At 46.9% G+C, this 14,752-nt stretch overlaps 4 protein-coding genes across 4 annotated transcripts; all 4 read left to right on the top strand.

The window, feature by feature from the left end:
- Positions 1–339: 339 nt before the first annotated feature.
- Positions 340–1,144, top strand: H6S33_008459 (uncharacterized protein; the record flags this gene model as incomplete). The annotated part of the gene is made up of 2 exons (XM_044839809.1): positions 340–999; positions 1,088–1,144. 2 exons carry the CDS (start codon positions 340–342, stop codon positions 1,142–1,144), a joined length of 717 nt encoding a protein of 238 aa, XP_044688004.1.
- A 2,148-nt stretch (positions 1,145–3,292) lies between these two features.
- Positions 3,293–5,044, top strand: H6S33_008458 (uncharacterized protein; the record flags this gene model as incomplete). The annotated part of the gene is made up of 2 exons (XM_044839807.1): positions 3,293–3,302; positions 3,363–5,044. The coding sequence occupies 2 exons, from the start codon at positions 3,293–3,295 to the stop codon at positions 5,042–5,044; spliced, it is 1,692 nt and encodes a 563-aa protein (XP_044688003.1).
- A 1,624-nt stretch (positions 5,045–6,668) lies between these two features.
- On the top strand, positions 6,669–8,828 carry H6S33_008457 (uncharacterized protein; the record flags this gene model as incomplete). Its single annotated transcript, XM_044839806.1, has 12 exons — positions 6,669–6,787; positions 7,068–7,083; positions 7,152–7,157; positions 7,395–7,424; positions 7,503–7,639; positions 7,720–7,756; positions 8,217–8,259; positions 8,324–8,335; positions 8,409–8,495; positions 8,553–8,580; positions 8,674–8,682; positions 8,738–8,828. The coding sequence occupies 12 exons, from the start codon at positions 6,669–6,671 to the stop codon at positions 8,826–8,828; spliced, it is 615 nt and encodes a 204-aa protein (XP_044688002.1).
- A 2,933-nt stretch (positions 8,829–11,761) lies between these two features.
- H6S33_008456 (uncharacterized protein) lies at positions 11,762–12,906 on the top strand (the record flags this gene model as incomplete). Its single annotated transcript, XM_044839805.1, has 3 exons — positions 11,762–12,005; positions 12,078–12,649; positions 12,703–12,906. 3 exons carry the CDS (start codon positions 11,762–11,764, stop codon positions 12,904–12,906), a joined length of 1,020 nt encoding a protein of 339 aa, XP_044688001.1.
- Positions 12,907–14,752: the final 1,846 nt, after the last annotated feature.

Raw genomic sequence — 14,752 nt, 5'->3', positions numbered from 1 at the left:
GAGTCTGCAAATAGGATCGAGGCTGCACACCACCTTTATATTTGGATACCGTTACCTAGACGTCACGTACCTATATTACTCTGCCTTCATAGGCAGATTCTCTCTCTGCTCGTTAGTTTTAGTTACAAGTAGCTAGCACACACATATCTTCTACAGGTGCATACCCCGCACTCTTTGTCCGCTCGTTCTTTATCCAAACCCCCCCCCCCCCCCCCTTCCCTCGACCTCGATATTTCTACACTTTATTCCAGTTCCTCCACCTACAGCCCACACAGCACCGAAAAAACTCAAACTCATACTCACATCTCTATCTTAGAAACAAAAAACAAGCTACCCATCATGTCCGACTACTACGGCGCCCCTCAACCACCTCCCTACACCCCCCCAGCGGGCCAATACAACTCCCCGCCACCCAACACCTACGGCTCCCCCGCTCCCAGCGCCTACCAACAACAACCCCCGCAACAACCCTACGGCGCCTACACCCCTGACGCCAAAGCCCCCACCGGCTACTACGACAACACCTACGGCGCCACCCCCAGCCCACAACCCTACTACCCCCCTCAGCAGCAATACGGCACCTACCAGCAGCCGCAGCCCCAACAGCCCCAGCAGCAATACGGGTACACTTCGCCGCCGCCCCAGCAGCCCTACTACCCCCCCACCGGCGGCGACTACTACGCCGGTAGCCGCTCCGCCTCCGCTACGCCGTCGGCGGCGTCCACGGGATATCCCCCGCAGCAGCAGGCATACGCGGTACAGCAGCATCAGCAGCCGATGTATCATCAGCCACAGGGTCCCGGGGGCTCAATGGACCCGTATGCGTACCAGCAGCCGTCGGGGCCTGGCGCGTATGCGGATGGGTCGCAGCCGGGGTATGGGCAGCAGCAGCCGGGGGCGGAGGGAGAGAGGGGGTTGGGCAGTACGTTGATTGGTGGGGGCGCGGGAGCGTTCATTGGGAGTAAGATGGGATTTGGGAAAGTCGGAGGCGCGGTAGGGGTATGTACTTTTTTTTCTTATTGAGTTGGGCGGAGAGCGGAGAGTTTTGTTTTAGGGAATGGCGGGCTAATGATCGCGGTGTGTGTAGGGAGCTATCGCGGCGAACTTGTTGAGCCACCACAGTAAGAAGAAGAAGCACCACTAAGCGTGCTGGTCTTCTGTCGCCGGCAGGTAAGTATCGATATCAAACCCATAGCGTAGTAGGGGGTTCGGAGAGAAAAAAAGTGGGACGGTTTTTAATTATTTTTTCCCTTTTTTTATTTTCATTCTTATCTATTGTGTTTTTCCATTAGTACTTTGCTCGGTCTGGCCCGTAGTTTGATGTTTTTATGCCTCTGGATTCAAGTTTAGGTCATTTTTTTTGTATGTACCCAATTAGTAACTTACATTCATCTCGGAAAGGATATTTATTGCATCATTTTACTACTTGCCCACTTGTGCTAGTAGATAACGCTAGTGCTGCTACTCTAGCTGCTACTAGCCATTTTGACAACTGTTCCTACTGCTACTACTAATATTAGTAGTGGCTAATAGCCGGGACTTGCCCTTACCCTATGTATATTCTCATGCAGCTATCCGCACGTCTTCAAACTTGGACCAATCGCAGTATTGATACGATCTCTAGATGTTTGTCTGGTCGGCCGTATCGGGCGGGTTGTGTTAATAGAATGCACCAGCGGGAGGGAATTGTTGCATCATGGATTATCACTCGCGATAAGTATAAGTTACCGGCTAGACCGGACGCTGTTGGATCCACGCGCTGGGCTAGTTAAACCGCGAGAGACAACGAACCTTACGCCCCCTATAGCTTCGCACTAGGTATACTTTTCACTATCACCCCAAATGATGGAGAACCTTGAGCCATCCAGCATCTATGAGCCTTGGCCTTTGGTTTATCGATCTGCTTGTCTGCACTTTCACGATCACTGGCTGGGGATAGGGATGAAGGGAAGGTTAATACTGATGTGTCTTCTTCTGCGGTTAGCATAGCTCGGGCGGTTTGCAAAGGCTCGACGCTGGCTATTAATATATCAACTAGCAGGGCAGCTGAGGCTTCGAAGGTCCACAGTTCCGAGAGAAAATCCCGCGCTACTGATCTGATACGAAATGAGGTATGGACCTCCCGAATCTCCTGCTTGACGAGTTGGGGGATCGTGCCGGCTGGCACTCCCTCTTGCTCTGATAGCCGTAAGCTGCGGAATTTATCCGACCTTGCATGAAAAGGCCCTCTCCTGTTTAAGATTCTTCACCTTCGCCTTAAGTATGTAACTCTGTACAGCTGTACCTATCGGTTGAAAAAGTCCTTTTGGGCCTTGGCCCTGATTCATAAAACAAATTCGACCTTTCTTTCTCTCGTGAAAAGCCCTGCCGGGCCACTATGGGCTTGCAATGTCAATGGCCTTTTAAAATTCCCCCCCCCCCCCCCCCACACGGTGGGGTTCGGATGCTGTGGAAGGCAAACCTTTGGGCTTTCAAGGCCGATGCCTGCCCGAAAACCTCTGGCTGGGGATCCAACTGCACTGGAAAATACGTCTTGGGGTTTGGTGGTAAATGCGCGCCCAGCATTCGCCCCATGGGCTCACTAGGCCCCCCACCCGGCCCCCACTCGGTTTCTGGAGACAAGCCCAGAAACCGCCGTGGCTGTACACGTGTAGTGTCCCCTTGCATTGTGCACATGTGTCCCGCGGGTTTCTGGTGTCTGCTGATGAAAGAACCCTTAAAGCTAATTTCCACCATCCTTTTCCCTATCCAGTAGGGAGCTGACTGAGATGAGACTTGGTCTTGATCTGGTCTTATCTCACTAAGCTTGAAAGATCGAGTGAGCAGCTGTGAGCCAAGCCTGGAGTCACCATTAAGCTTTGTAAGGTGAAGTCTTTTGGCCCTGTACTGAATTCAGATATAGGCTAACGGTGTGATAAAACCCAACGATTAGCATATTAGATGTTGCTCAGGGACTGACCCACTATTGAGGGTCCGGCGGCGAGGCAACTACATCGCTGGCCGGTCGATTCGCCATATATGTGGCCTCTCCCAATGCCGTTCGTGATTGGTAACCTGATCTTGCAAGCTTACAATTACCAATTTGCAATGGACATCGTTTAAAGAGTATTCGAACTTAGAAATACTCCTAAACTATATAACTGTGGTTTAAAAGTTTTTGTACCAAAGCTAAGGCCTTAAGGGCCATTCGAACCTAAGCTAAGAGTGTTGCTTAGTCAGGGTCAGAAACTTGAAGCCTCACCTCCACGCGACACCACAGCTCTCCCCAGATTCGTCTCGGACACGGTCAACAATGGGGAAAGGTGAGTGATAAATAATTGATTACCTGTGCTTTGGCGAAAGATTTGCTAACGATTGTACAGGAACCGATAAACTTTACATAACGCACAGCGAGTGGGCTAGCGACGATTTCGGCGCCTCTACCGGTTTCGCTTCCAAAAACACTCTCCCTTTCCGCCGTCTTCCTTACAACTTCTGCTCCCTATCACTTCAGCCTTTCTCACATCCCGTGTGCACTGCCGATGGAACAATTTTCGACCTCACGAACATCATTCCATGGCTCAAAAAGCACGGAACAAATCCCGTCACGGGGGGCAAGCTATCCTACGGAGAGCTTCTGAAGCTTAACATGCACAAAAACGACGATGGCGAATACTGCGACCCGGTGACATTCAAAGTATTTACCGATAATACTCATATCGTCGCGTTACGAACAAGCGGCAATGTTTTCGCTTGGGACACGGTAGAGCGACTAAACGTCAAGCCAAAGCATTGGGAAGATTTGGTCAGCGGCGATGTATTCAGTCGCAAAGATATAATCACTCTACAGGATCCCCATAACTTGTCAAACCGGGATATGAGCAACTTCAAATACCTTAAGGAAGGGACCAGCACCTTGACTCCAGAGCAGGAAGCCGAGCGCGCAGATCCACTCAGTAATATCAATCTCTCCGCTACAGGCTCCTCTTCAAAGATTCTTGCCGCGAAGGCCGCTGTTGAAAAAGCTCGCGCCGCAAAATCGTCAGACCCAAATCACAATCCTGCCGTACCGCGTTCCTCCAGCGCACTTTCGCGTGGTGGCGCAGGATCGTCGTCGAATACATCTAGCAGATCGGCTGTCCCATACAATGCAGCTCGTCATACCACTGGAAAAGCTGCTGCATCATTTACATCCACGGCCATGAGTGTCCACACAACCTCTGAGCGTGCGCTTCTCTCTGATGAAGAGTACATGCTCAAGCCCAAGAAGATCAAGTACAAAGGTTACGCTCGTATCCAGACTAATCTCGGCAATTTAAACATTAAGCTACACACGGACTACGCCCCTAAGGCTGTCTATAACTTTGTAAAGCTCTCCCAGAAGGGTTACTACAATGGCGTGAAATTTCATAGATCAATAAGGAATTTCATGATCCAAGGCGGTGATCCCACGGGAACAGGTCGCGGGGGGGAAAGTTACTGGGGTAAGACTTTTGATGATGAATGGGAAAGTCCATTGCTGCACGACTCAAGAGGTGTTATTTCAATGGCGAATAAAGGGAAGAACACCAACACATCGCAATTCTTCATCACCTACCGCCCTGCAAAACATCTCGATAAGAAACATACTATATTTGGTCAAGTAGTTGGCGGACTGGAGGTACTTGATAAAATGGAGACTACTCCTACTGGTGAGGGTGACCGGCCTATAAAGGATATTGTCATCAACGAAGTTATTGTTTTCGTGGATCCGTTCGAGGAGTTCTTGAAACAGCAGGCGGAGGACCAGGAGAAAGAGAAGCAGGAAGAGGAGAAGAAGAGAGTAGGGACTGAGGATGACATGACTACATGGACTGGGAAAAGATTAAAGGATGGTAGGAGAAAAGCTGATGGGACCGAGGGGGCGACAGGGGTAGGAAAGTATCTAAAAGCTGCAACAGCGAAGGCAGCAGCTGGCGAGGAAGATGAGATTGTGGGTGTGGTAGAAGACGAGTACACCTATGAGGAGCCAGTTAAGAAGAAGACAAAGGGCGGCGGAGGCTTTGGGAATTTCGATAGTTGGTGAAGAGTGCCGGGCGAATGGGAATGCTGATCTCCTTTGGTGTGTTTAATGCAATAGATTTTGATTTAAAATATATGTATATGTGTACTCGGGGCAGGCAAAAAGTGCCGGGCAATGCAGGTTTTTGGTTCACTAATGGGCGCGCGTGCTAGGCGTGAACTACTACAAAAAAAGCCCGGAGACAAAATTTGCATTGTCCGGTACTTTTTGCCTGCCCCGAGTATTCTCTATCAATCATCTCCACTGGTGGATTAAGTATATGCAAGGCGGGAATGATCGAGGTTGTCTTTCCCGGGGCGGTAAAGTTGATACGTGTAGGTATCATACTTCTTGATGTATATTTAGGCCTCGTTCGGCTGCAACAACTAGTTTTTTGGAGTTAAGTTTTTCATTACCCTAAAGTGTTTAGTTTATTCAAGATGCGGTTTATTCCAGATCATTTTCCTGTTCGGCAGCCAGAGTTTTAACGAGTTTTGAAAAACACCTCAGGAGGTGATTCTTCAAATTGGCGTTTCTTCAATAAACCAGCGTTGTCAGATTATTGGTTGCCGAACAGTACAGGACCTTTTCAAAACCACAAAAGTGCCTAAAGTAGCTTAGTGAGCCCAGTTTATCGCAGTTTATCGAATAAACCAGGACATCTGAACGGGGCCTTACTTTATCACTATTAACTTTTTTTATGTATTAGAAGAAGTAGAAATGGTCTGACCGTGTGCAATTTCATCAAGTGTAATTGTGCGAAGTGATAGGCTGCGCACTAAACACGGGATACATGTAGTACAGTCGCACCTACATACATGTATGTATATTTGCTATTTCGTATATGTATATGGCTTGGACTTCCAGAATACGATTACGACACAATGGGGTGTAGATTATGGGGGATAACTTCTGTAGAATAAAAAAATATGACATTGGGATACTGCCAAGAGTCTCTACCCCGACGGCAGGCTCTCTTATTCTATCTACTCGATTGGTCTTAAGATTTTGTTCTAGGCGTTAGGTATATACCGCGCGCGAGCCTCTGAAAAAGGTTTCCACGAAACGGAAGCGGGGGAAAAAATCTGCCAAGCGTAATTCTCGAAGCAGAATCTATCACCGTATGAATTCATAATGAACAACGGCATAAGCCGAAGTGCATATCTCATTGACCGTCAAACGCGACCCATTCCTCTGGGACTGGCCCCTTTCAGACTCGACGTTGGGACTCGGATACAAGTACATATAGCTCTCATATTTAGATAGAAATGAAGCTAGTGAGGTCTTTCTTATTGTAATCCTGCTCGCCTTACTTTTCGACCGACCTTTCCTCCAAAACACATGATTGATTCACACTAAAGTTTCAACCCAGGGAACCAGGGCCCGTGCACATAGAGGCTCTGCGCGGCTCTGTTAGGCTCATTTGAGGCTCTGCGGAAGCAGGCTCCGAGACAGGGCTGATAACCCTAGTCCATAAATAGTAACAATAAACCCAACTACAAACAAGCGCGACTTCTACGGCTTATTACTTCTCCCGCTCGACAACAGCTACATGTATCTATGTCGTCTCAAAAGCTAGATTTCACCCAGATAGCCAACTACAACCACTGTTTACTTGCTGATTGTAGCGTTCTCCTACTGCAGACACATGAGAAAGCCAGAGCAGGGGTCAGGGTTTATCGAGGCCTGCATACGGAGCGCGAGTCAAAGCAACAGCGTTGGAATTAAAGCGGCCCCAGACATTTGCCCACAGGTCACAACTTTAAAGTAGGCCAGATATGTACGTGTATACATGTATTTTCACGAATTCGTCTCAATAATCAACGTTGTTAAGTACCAACCCTTGCTGCCATTTATTCCCTTGCTTCATGCGTTGGAAGGCTTCCCCGTAATTTATTGATTTAGTTGCTAACTTTCCGATCGGCTCATTTGATAATGACTTGCAGATAGATCCTGTCCACGTGGATATCATAGCGTATGATAAACAAGGGGAAATATAATAAACTGGCCCGCATATTCCCGCCAGCATCCAATCTTTCTGGAATAGTGACACCGAAATAACGGTACATGACCATCTTCGGGCTGCGCAAAACCAGAACTAACCTCAACAAATATATCTGTACATGTTCAGGACAGGGTTCCTAGCTGAAAAAACTCGGACAGAAGGAATCCGAACCTACCCCCCCGGCCCTTTTCTTCTTCTTCTAAGGATTACAGGCGGTATAGGCGGAGTGTTATGGTTCAGATGCGTGAAAAGGCAGGCAAAAGCCTGGTCTGATATGGTTGTTCAATATTCAAGATATTCTGAGCTATCCATACTTTGACCCTACCCTGATTGGATGTCTGACAGTCCCAACAATAACTCTCCAGTCAGATTTGCAGGTTCGAAACTCTCAAAGTTTCTGTAAGTATTAGTCGGAGAGAGATCACAGAAAGTATAGCCGCTTGTAGCGCCGATTCTGAATTTCCTTCCACACATCAGCTGCATCGGTATCTGTGCGACATACCAAGTGACAATGGTATGCACATAATGAGCACACAACCGAGATCGGACTCCACAATCCATCTTTCCACGTGTATCGTTGCCTCTTTTACACCATACTGGCCCAATCGAGATTTGTACTTCCCCCCGGCGGCGGCTTCTAAAATCTAAAAGGAGGGCGAATGATGGGACTCAATTACCCCTGCTAATCCAATAGGTCCCAATCTCAAGTAAAACAACGGAACCCAGGAACAGTATGTTTCGATATACTTGTAAACACGTATGAGACCCTATTTCTCTAGTGTTTACTCTCCCATCAAGGTTACGTGTATAGAAGAAGGGCGGGGTACCCAGCTGAACTACTCGATAAACGGGTGGGGACCATCGATTAAAGCCGTATGGGTACAGCCTAGGCTGTCAAATTAGTTTGAGGAGCTAACGCAAGATTGCGGTTCTTTTAATCCATTCACTATAACCCAGCCAATTGGCCGTTATGGTGACAGGTTCGCATTGGCACAGTGCTTTTTTTGGGCGGACCGATTGGCAACAATGTAATCATACTACCAAGGCTTTATCAACCTTTATTTATTTTACGCCCCACCTGTACCGCACCGTAACCAAAGTCCTGGGCTCGGGCCGCTCATGGCATCCTTCTTTTCCGCTTGAACCTGCATTGCGTACTTGCGGAGAAATGATACGCCTAATGCATAATAGATGCAGCTACAAAAAATGCGGGCTTCGGTACAGGGTTATGTAGGTAATATAGTGTGTAATCATTGTTGACAATCCCAAATATGAAAGGCATCTCACTCATGAGCCAGGAACGAATTCAAGTCACTTGTAAATAGTATTGTTGGGGCATGCTATGGAAACAGGATCACAAATAGTCTCGTGTCCATCCCCTAGGAGTAGCAAGCTCACCGGCCGCAAATAAACGAACAGATATCGGAAAAACTGGAAGCGAAGAGAATATGACAGAACAGAGTAGATTGGGTTTGAAAAAACAAAATCTCAAAACACAAAGTACGAAGTACAGCTAACGATAAATAGGAAGAACACTACGAATGAAAAGCCAGGAGTATATACCAAGACACACATATACGGGAAATTAAATAAGCGGAACGGCAAGGAAGGCTAAGAAGCATTGAAAACCCGGGAAAACGTTAAACAGGAATAAGATGTGCATGCACTTGCATATAAAAACAAAACCGCGGAGTAATAATACTGAATGACAGGTCCAAAAACCACAAGAAAAAGAAAAAGAAAACTCTCTCCCCTCCTCTCACTCTCCTTGTCCCTCCCCACCGATACTCCCACAGTCGATAAACCCCGCCCCGGCGTGTATCCACTTTTGATCACACGGTTAACATGCCCAACATTCTAGTGACATGATGATCCAGCACCTGCCAACACAGATAATTCCGATAGAAAGTTTTGACGAGAATGTACCACCAATTAAATGTTTGGCTTGCATTGAGGGCAGTCTCCAGGTTCCAACTTAAATATTTTGTGGGGCCCTTCGCGACAGACACCGGTGGCAGTACTCGTACCTCCTTCGCTGCCGTCGAGCTTAACCGCGTGCTTCTCAGGGCTCATGCAGTTTTTGTGGTAGTAGTAGTTAATGGTAAAGTCGCACATCTCGTTGTCTGGGGAAAGTATCTGGGCTATGGATATATAAAACCTGCACGTGAGTAACAATCGAAGTCATGAGGGATTTCTAATAGAGTGTTTTCAACCTACCTATGGGCTGTTTATCAAGATCACGAGACAACCGGCTGAGGTTCGGATGATGGATATTAATTGAGAATAGATTATATTATACTGGCGAGTTAATACAAAATTCGATTTATATATTGGCGAACGGAAAGTATCGAGATAAAGCACCCGAGCTCGAGCTAGGTTTTGATTCTGAGAGTAGATATTTGGAGATCCCGACAGAGAGGAATTCAACTAGAGGAAGAAACCCGCATTTATATTGAAAAAAAAAACCCTCTTTCTCCTCCTGATCAATGTAGTACATTGGCTTCGTCATTACAAGACTCGACTGAACTACTCATCCGGTAATATGGTTCCGAGACATATCTGACCTTGATTCCTCTACCCCACCTTCAACTACCGAAGCATTGTACAACTCTACAACTGTAACCAGCTGCTCGTTTATGCTGTGCTGTATGTATGTATGTATGCAGTGCCAGTAACCCTGTTATTCAGACCAAGGACCCCGTCATAGGCCAGGCCGATGGCCCCTTAGTCTCAAGGGTTTTTATTTCAAACTCTTAAGACTCATGAACTCACCCATTCATCCTCTGAGATATGGTTGATATGCAACATCTCATACTCATCTCACCATACCTACATATAACCCCTTCTTGTTCATCCTAGGCGTGAGCTAAACGTTAAATGCCAGTGGTCACAAGATCTGATATACAATTCTATGCCGTTTACTTGCTTATTTGTTTCTTCTGGATTCCTCCATGCACATGCCTTGGTTCGCCGTCCGGACATTACATACAGGAACCACCGGCCTAGGGTCCAGGTACCGGTCGGCAATCAAAAGAGGACCTAGGGACCGCCAAAAAATGATAAAACCTCATGGCAATGAAAAGGAAAAGAAAGGAAAGGGATATCTACTTGCATGCAGAGTTTACCTACTTGGAAAGAAGACTGAAACAAAGTAAAGCAGCCAAGAGAAGAGGGAAAAAGAAAAAGAAATACCCATCACTATTCAACTACTTAAGTGACTTTTTGATTGATGGATTGACTTCTTGACTGCTTGGTTGACGCATAGCATAGCATACCTCTTCCCCCGGCCTTCAGTCTGATTCGCTAAGTGGGCTAGAGAAGCAAAAAAGAAGCATGCCCTAATATGCAAGGCCGTTAGAATACCTGGTAGTCCAACTGTGGAAAAGAAAAGTTGTCCGCCAGCTCGGACGACTAGTCCGGTAAGTGATTGGATCCTTCTATTTATTGCGGGAAATATATCCAATCAATCCAAAGACGGACTCAGACAAGATGTCGGGTCATTACTGAAGCTACAACACTATTGGTTGGCTGTTACCACCCAGCTGTCCTCGCACATAATGTCAAGCTGAAAGGCCATCGATCCCATCTAACAGCACATAAAGACAAGCTACATATGTACATACCTACTTAGGCAGGCAAAAGGAACATAAAAATTTCTAGGGATCAAGTCGCAAGTGCCGTAATTTCACCGACCCAGGAAGGATTGGGGTACGGCGTTATTACTTGGGATTCTCTGGTACGTACTACATAGGTACATGCTCTAGAATAAGTGCTACTCTAATCTACGAGTAGCTACATATATATTATTAATGCGATGTAGCCTTGCGAGGCTTTTGGCGCCGCAAAATCGATTGCATATGGCCATGGAAGGATCTGGTAGATTGCGACAAATGATTTCAAGAGTGATATGATTAGGACTTAGTCTGCGGAGAGGATAAGTTGGCGCGATGTACCTACTGGTGCCAGGTGCCAGGTGTGGGCATCATCATGGGATGAACCCAGACGACGAGTGAGAGGGAATGAGTGCTAAGAATAGGCAACAAGCTGTCTCAGACACTACCTATTGGGGAAGAGGGATATGAAGAGATATACGCAGAACAGGCGGCAGCACATATACCGGATGGATAATGAGTGGTTGGTTGTGGGTGTCTACCTATTCGGTGGTGTAGGTAAACACGGAACAATTGGGCTGGGAAGAAAGAAAAAAAGGCGGCGTAGGAAGAGAGAGATGCAAGGGGCTGGTTAGATTCCTGTAACCACAACAACCACAGACCCAACCGCCCGAATTTTGAAAGATTCTGAGAGGCTGGTACGAACTGTACTGGAAAACAAGGAAACAGAGTAAAAGTGAAGCGAAGCAAAGGAAGAAGAACCAGAAGAAAGGAAAGAGGAAGAAGAAGGAGGTGATCAATCTCTCCATTCCAGCCTCCTCCCTCTCCCCCTCTCTTCCCTTCCCCCCACTGCACTCCTCTACTCTCTCTACCTAGCCCCCTTCTAGAGCTGCTGCTGCAGTCTGCATACCCTAGATCTACACAGAGTATCTACTTTGCCCATCCGCGACAAGAGTTCCTTTCCCCTCGTCGCTTCGCCTTTGATCCGACAACCCGCAATTTCCTTTTGGCAGTAGCAACAGCGCCCGAGCCCCTCTTGGCGCAACCTAAACCTCACAACCGACTCTTCCTCCTCGATACCTACGACAACGACAACAGCGTCAACTTCAACACCTCACGTCCACCATGTCGTTCGGAAGTTTCCAGTCAATATGCGAAACTGCCCCGATACCTCTGTGCTCACTCGTCGGTCCCTACAATGGCGCAAAATCACTCACAGGACCGGGAATCGAGGCACTATGCTATTCACGAAGTATTGAATGGGCCAACACAATGATTTTCCAGGCCGCAAATGACTTCGTGCACATTTTGTCACTCGTCATGTGCTCGATCATGGTTCTACACGTCCGTTCGAAGTTTACCGCTGTTGGTTTGTCTCCCACAAAGCTCCCCCTATTTGATTGACCCTTTCACATGCCTGTGTTGCTAATAGCCTAAACAGGTCGCAAGGAGATCACCACATTTTTCTACCTCTTTATGCTCCTCACCGTCATCTCACTCTGTCTCGACTCTGGCGTTGTTCCTATCGGTTCAGCACCCTACGCATACTTTGTCGCCGCTCAAGCTGGTCTCTCGTCCGCCCTCTGCACATGCCTACTCATCAACGGCTTCATCGGCTTCCAGGTGTACGAAGACGGCACGGCGCTCAGCGTGTGGTTGTTGCGCCTATGCTCCCTGGTCATGTTCATTGTGACTGGCGCAGTCGCGCTCTGTACCTTCCAATCATGGGCGGGGTTGGATCCCTCTAACACCATGGCCTTGTTTGTGCTGTTGTACGTGGTCAACGCACTGTTCTTATTCATCTATGTTGCATGCCAGGTCATACTAGTGGTGGGAACACTCGGGGATAGGTGGCCGATGGGCGACATTACCTTTGGCGTGTTCTTCTTTGTGGTTGGACAGGTGCTCCTCTATGTGTTCAGCCGCAAAATCTGCGATGAGGTGTCGCATTACCTTGACGGACTATTCTTTGCTTCCATCTGCAACTTACTTGGTGTGATGATGGTCTACAAGGTAATACCCTTCTCCTCCCTTTCCACTGGTTTACTGCTAACCGGATGTAATAGTACTGGGACTCCATCACGAAAGAGGACCTCGAGTTTAGTGTGGGCACGAAAACGAACGTATGGGAAGTTAAGGAACTGCTTCCGGAGGAGGACCGAAGAGCAACCATCTATGAGCATCAGGGTGCGCAGAGCGAGTATGCGCCCAGCACATACCATAGTAATCGCATGAGCCAAGGATACGGCGGCTTTGCAGAGCGGTATTAGAGCGAATTAGTAAATCAACACAGAGGTTGTAATATATTCAAGGATGAGGATATGGCATAGTACGCTATATATCTCCTTTGGGAGGGCTGGGGTTTTAGGTTATTGGTTTTGGTTTTCTTTTTCCCACTCTAATGGAGTTTTTATGAGAACTAGCGTCTGGTTTTTTTTTTGCATCAATGTCCTTTTTCTTCTTTTATGGCGGATACCACCATTATACCACTTTTTTTTTACCCTTTTTTTACACTCAGAATCAACACTTTTCTGCGAATGGAGACGGATGTCTTAGGAATTACACGAATCTGAAGTGACTTGACGATCACTTATGTTTGGGAGGGGTTTATATTTCTACACGCGCTAGTCTTTTATTCCTTATAGGCTATCTGTGTTTTACTAGAGGGCTTTGCATATTTGGCGGTGGCGACAGGTACTAGGTAAACTTGTGGTGTAATCTTTATAGGGGGTTTGGTTATGCGTCTGTGCCATTGTACAGGATAATTCAGAACATATTTTAGCATGTCGATTGCATATCGATGGGTTAGGTGTGGTTAGGCTTGAATCAGATTTGGGTTGCGATTGAAGTTGTCTTACCAAGATCAAGTGAATTAGAGTACAGTTTTAAAAACTGCCGGTGCTTAGATGGGACGTGCAGCCACCAATTTACTCGCAACAGGCCTGAAATACCCGAAAATGTAGCTGCAAGGTTTTGGTGTATTTTTGACTTCTACTCCAATGGTAATTGCAGATTAGGGCTTGCATTTTCGGGTACTTGTAACCTGCTGCGAGTACATAAACCTACATACATGTACATATTACCTGCAAGACAGTAACTCATCTCAGCCCTAGACTGCCCCACACTTATCACCAGTTTCTCGCATGCTAGTAAGCAGTGGAATGTGAAGCAAACCGCAAACCATTGGCTCGCATCTTTTGTATGGGCGGTAATGTACTAGAAAATGCGGGGTGGAGGTTCGCCATCGCTGAAAGCAATAGTGATCCTCCCGCACCCTCATAGACTTTGTAACCCCAGTCATTGGTACTTTGATTATTCTATCTCGGGTTAGCTATCGCATTTCACGTTATCGGCACGCAATTTACTTTTTCCCCACGCGTGCTCGGCTAGGTCATGATGTCTCACTCGAGCTCGGCCGGGGGTTCATGTCATTGATTACTTCATTAATTGCGAGGGTTCATGTCTTGTTAAACAGGGAGAAATTGCTTCGCACAGCGAATGTCTTGAAGCTCGCGGTTATGTGCGCGCATAGCTAATATTGCAGACACTTATATTCCCTAAACCTCTGACATATATATGGTGCGCACCATACTTGTGGCATATCATACGCAAATATTACATGTCTTTGGCCCTTGTTTAACTCTGGAAAGTGCAAGACATCTAAAGCTGATATGATTACTAGTAACTTGATTTGGGATATCCATGGGGACCACCTCGGATCCTTCGTATCTTGTTGGTTTCCACACGTCATTCTAGATTCGTACCAATCTACGGGATCGAGAGATCTGATCAGCCACCATAATCTAGAAGTATATGTACGGCGTACGAACCATGAGATCATGTATTTGTTTTTATTATGTTTTGGAGAGCGCGAATGATATGTCAGTCAGGTGTTGTTCATCAAATAAAGTCATAGGTGTAATTAGAAACAGTACCCGCAAATAAATCATTGATAGTGCTGGTTATGGTCTAAGTGCTTTCTTGGCTGGCACTATCTAGTCTTTAGAAATGTAATATCCCTCGTGACAAGAAGACATAAATCTGGCATACCGTGGTTACTTTTCTGAATGCCGATCGAGCTCACGCGTTCTTGTTTCTGATGATGTACTGTCGCCC

Source organism: Morchella sextelata, assembly GCF_020137385.1.
Source record: "Morchella sextelata strain SCLS chromosome Unknown scls_26, whole genome shotgun sequence".
Classification (NCBI taxonomy): domain Eukaryota; kingdom Fungi; phylum Ascomycota; class Pezizomycetes; order Pezizales; family Morchellaceae; genus Morchella; species Morchella sextelata.
This window is presented reverse-complemented; position numbering and strand designations above follow the sequence as displayed.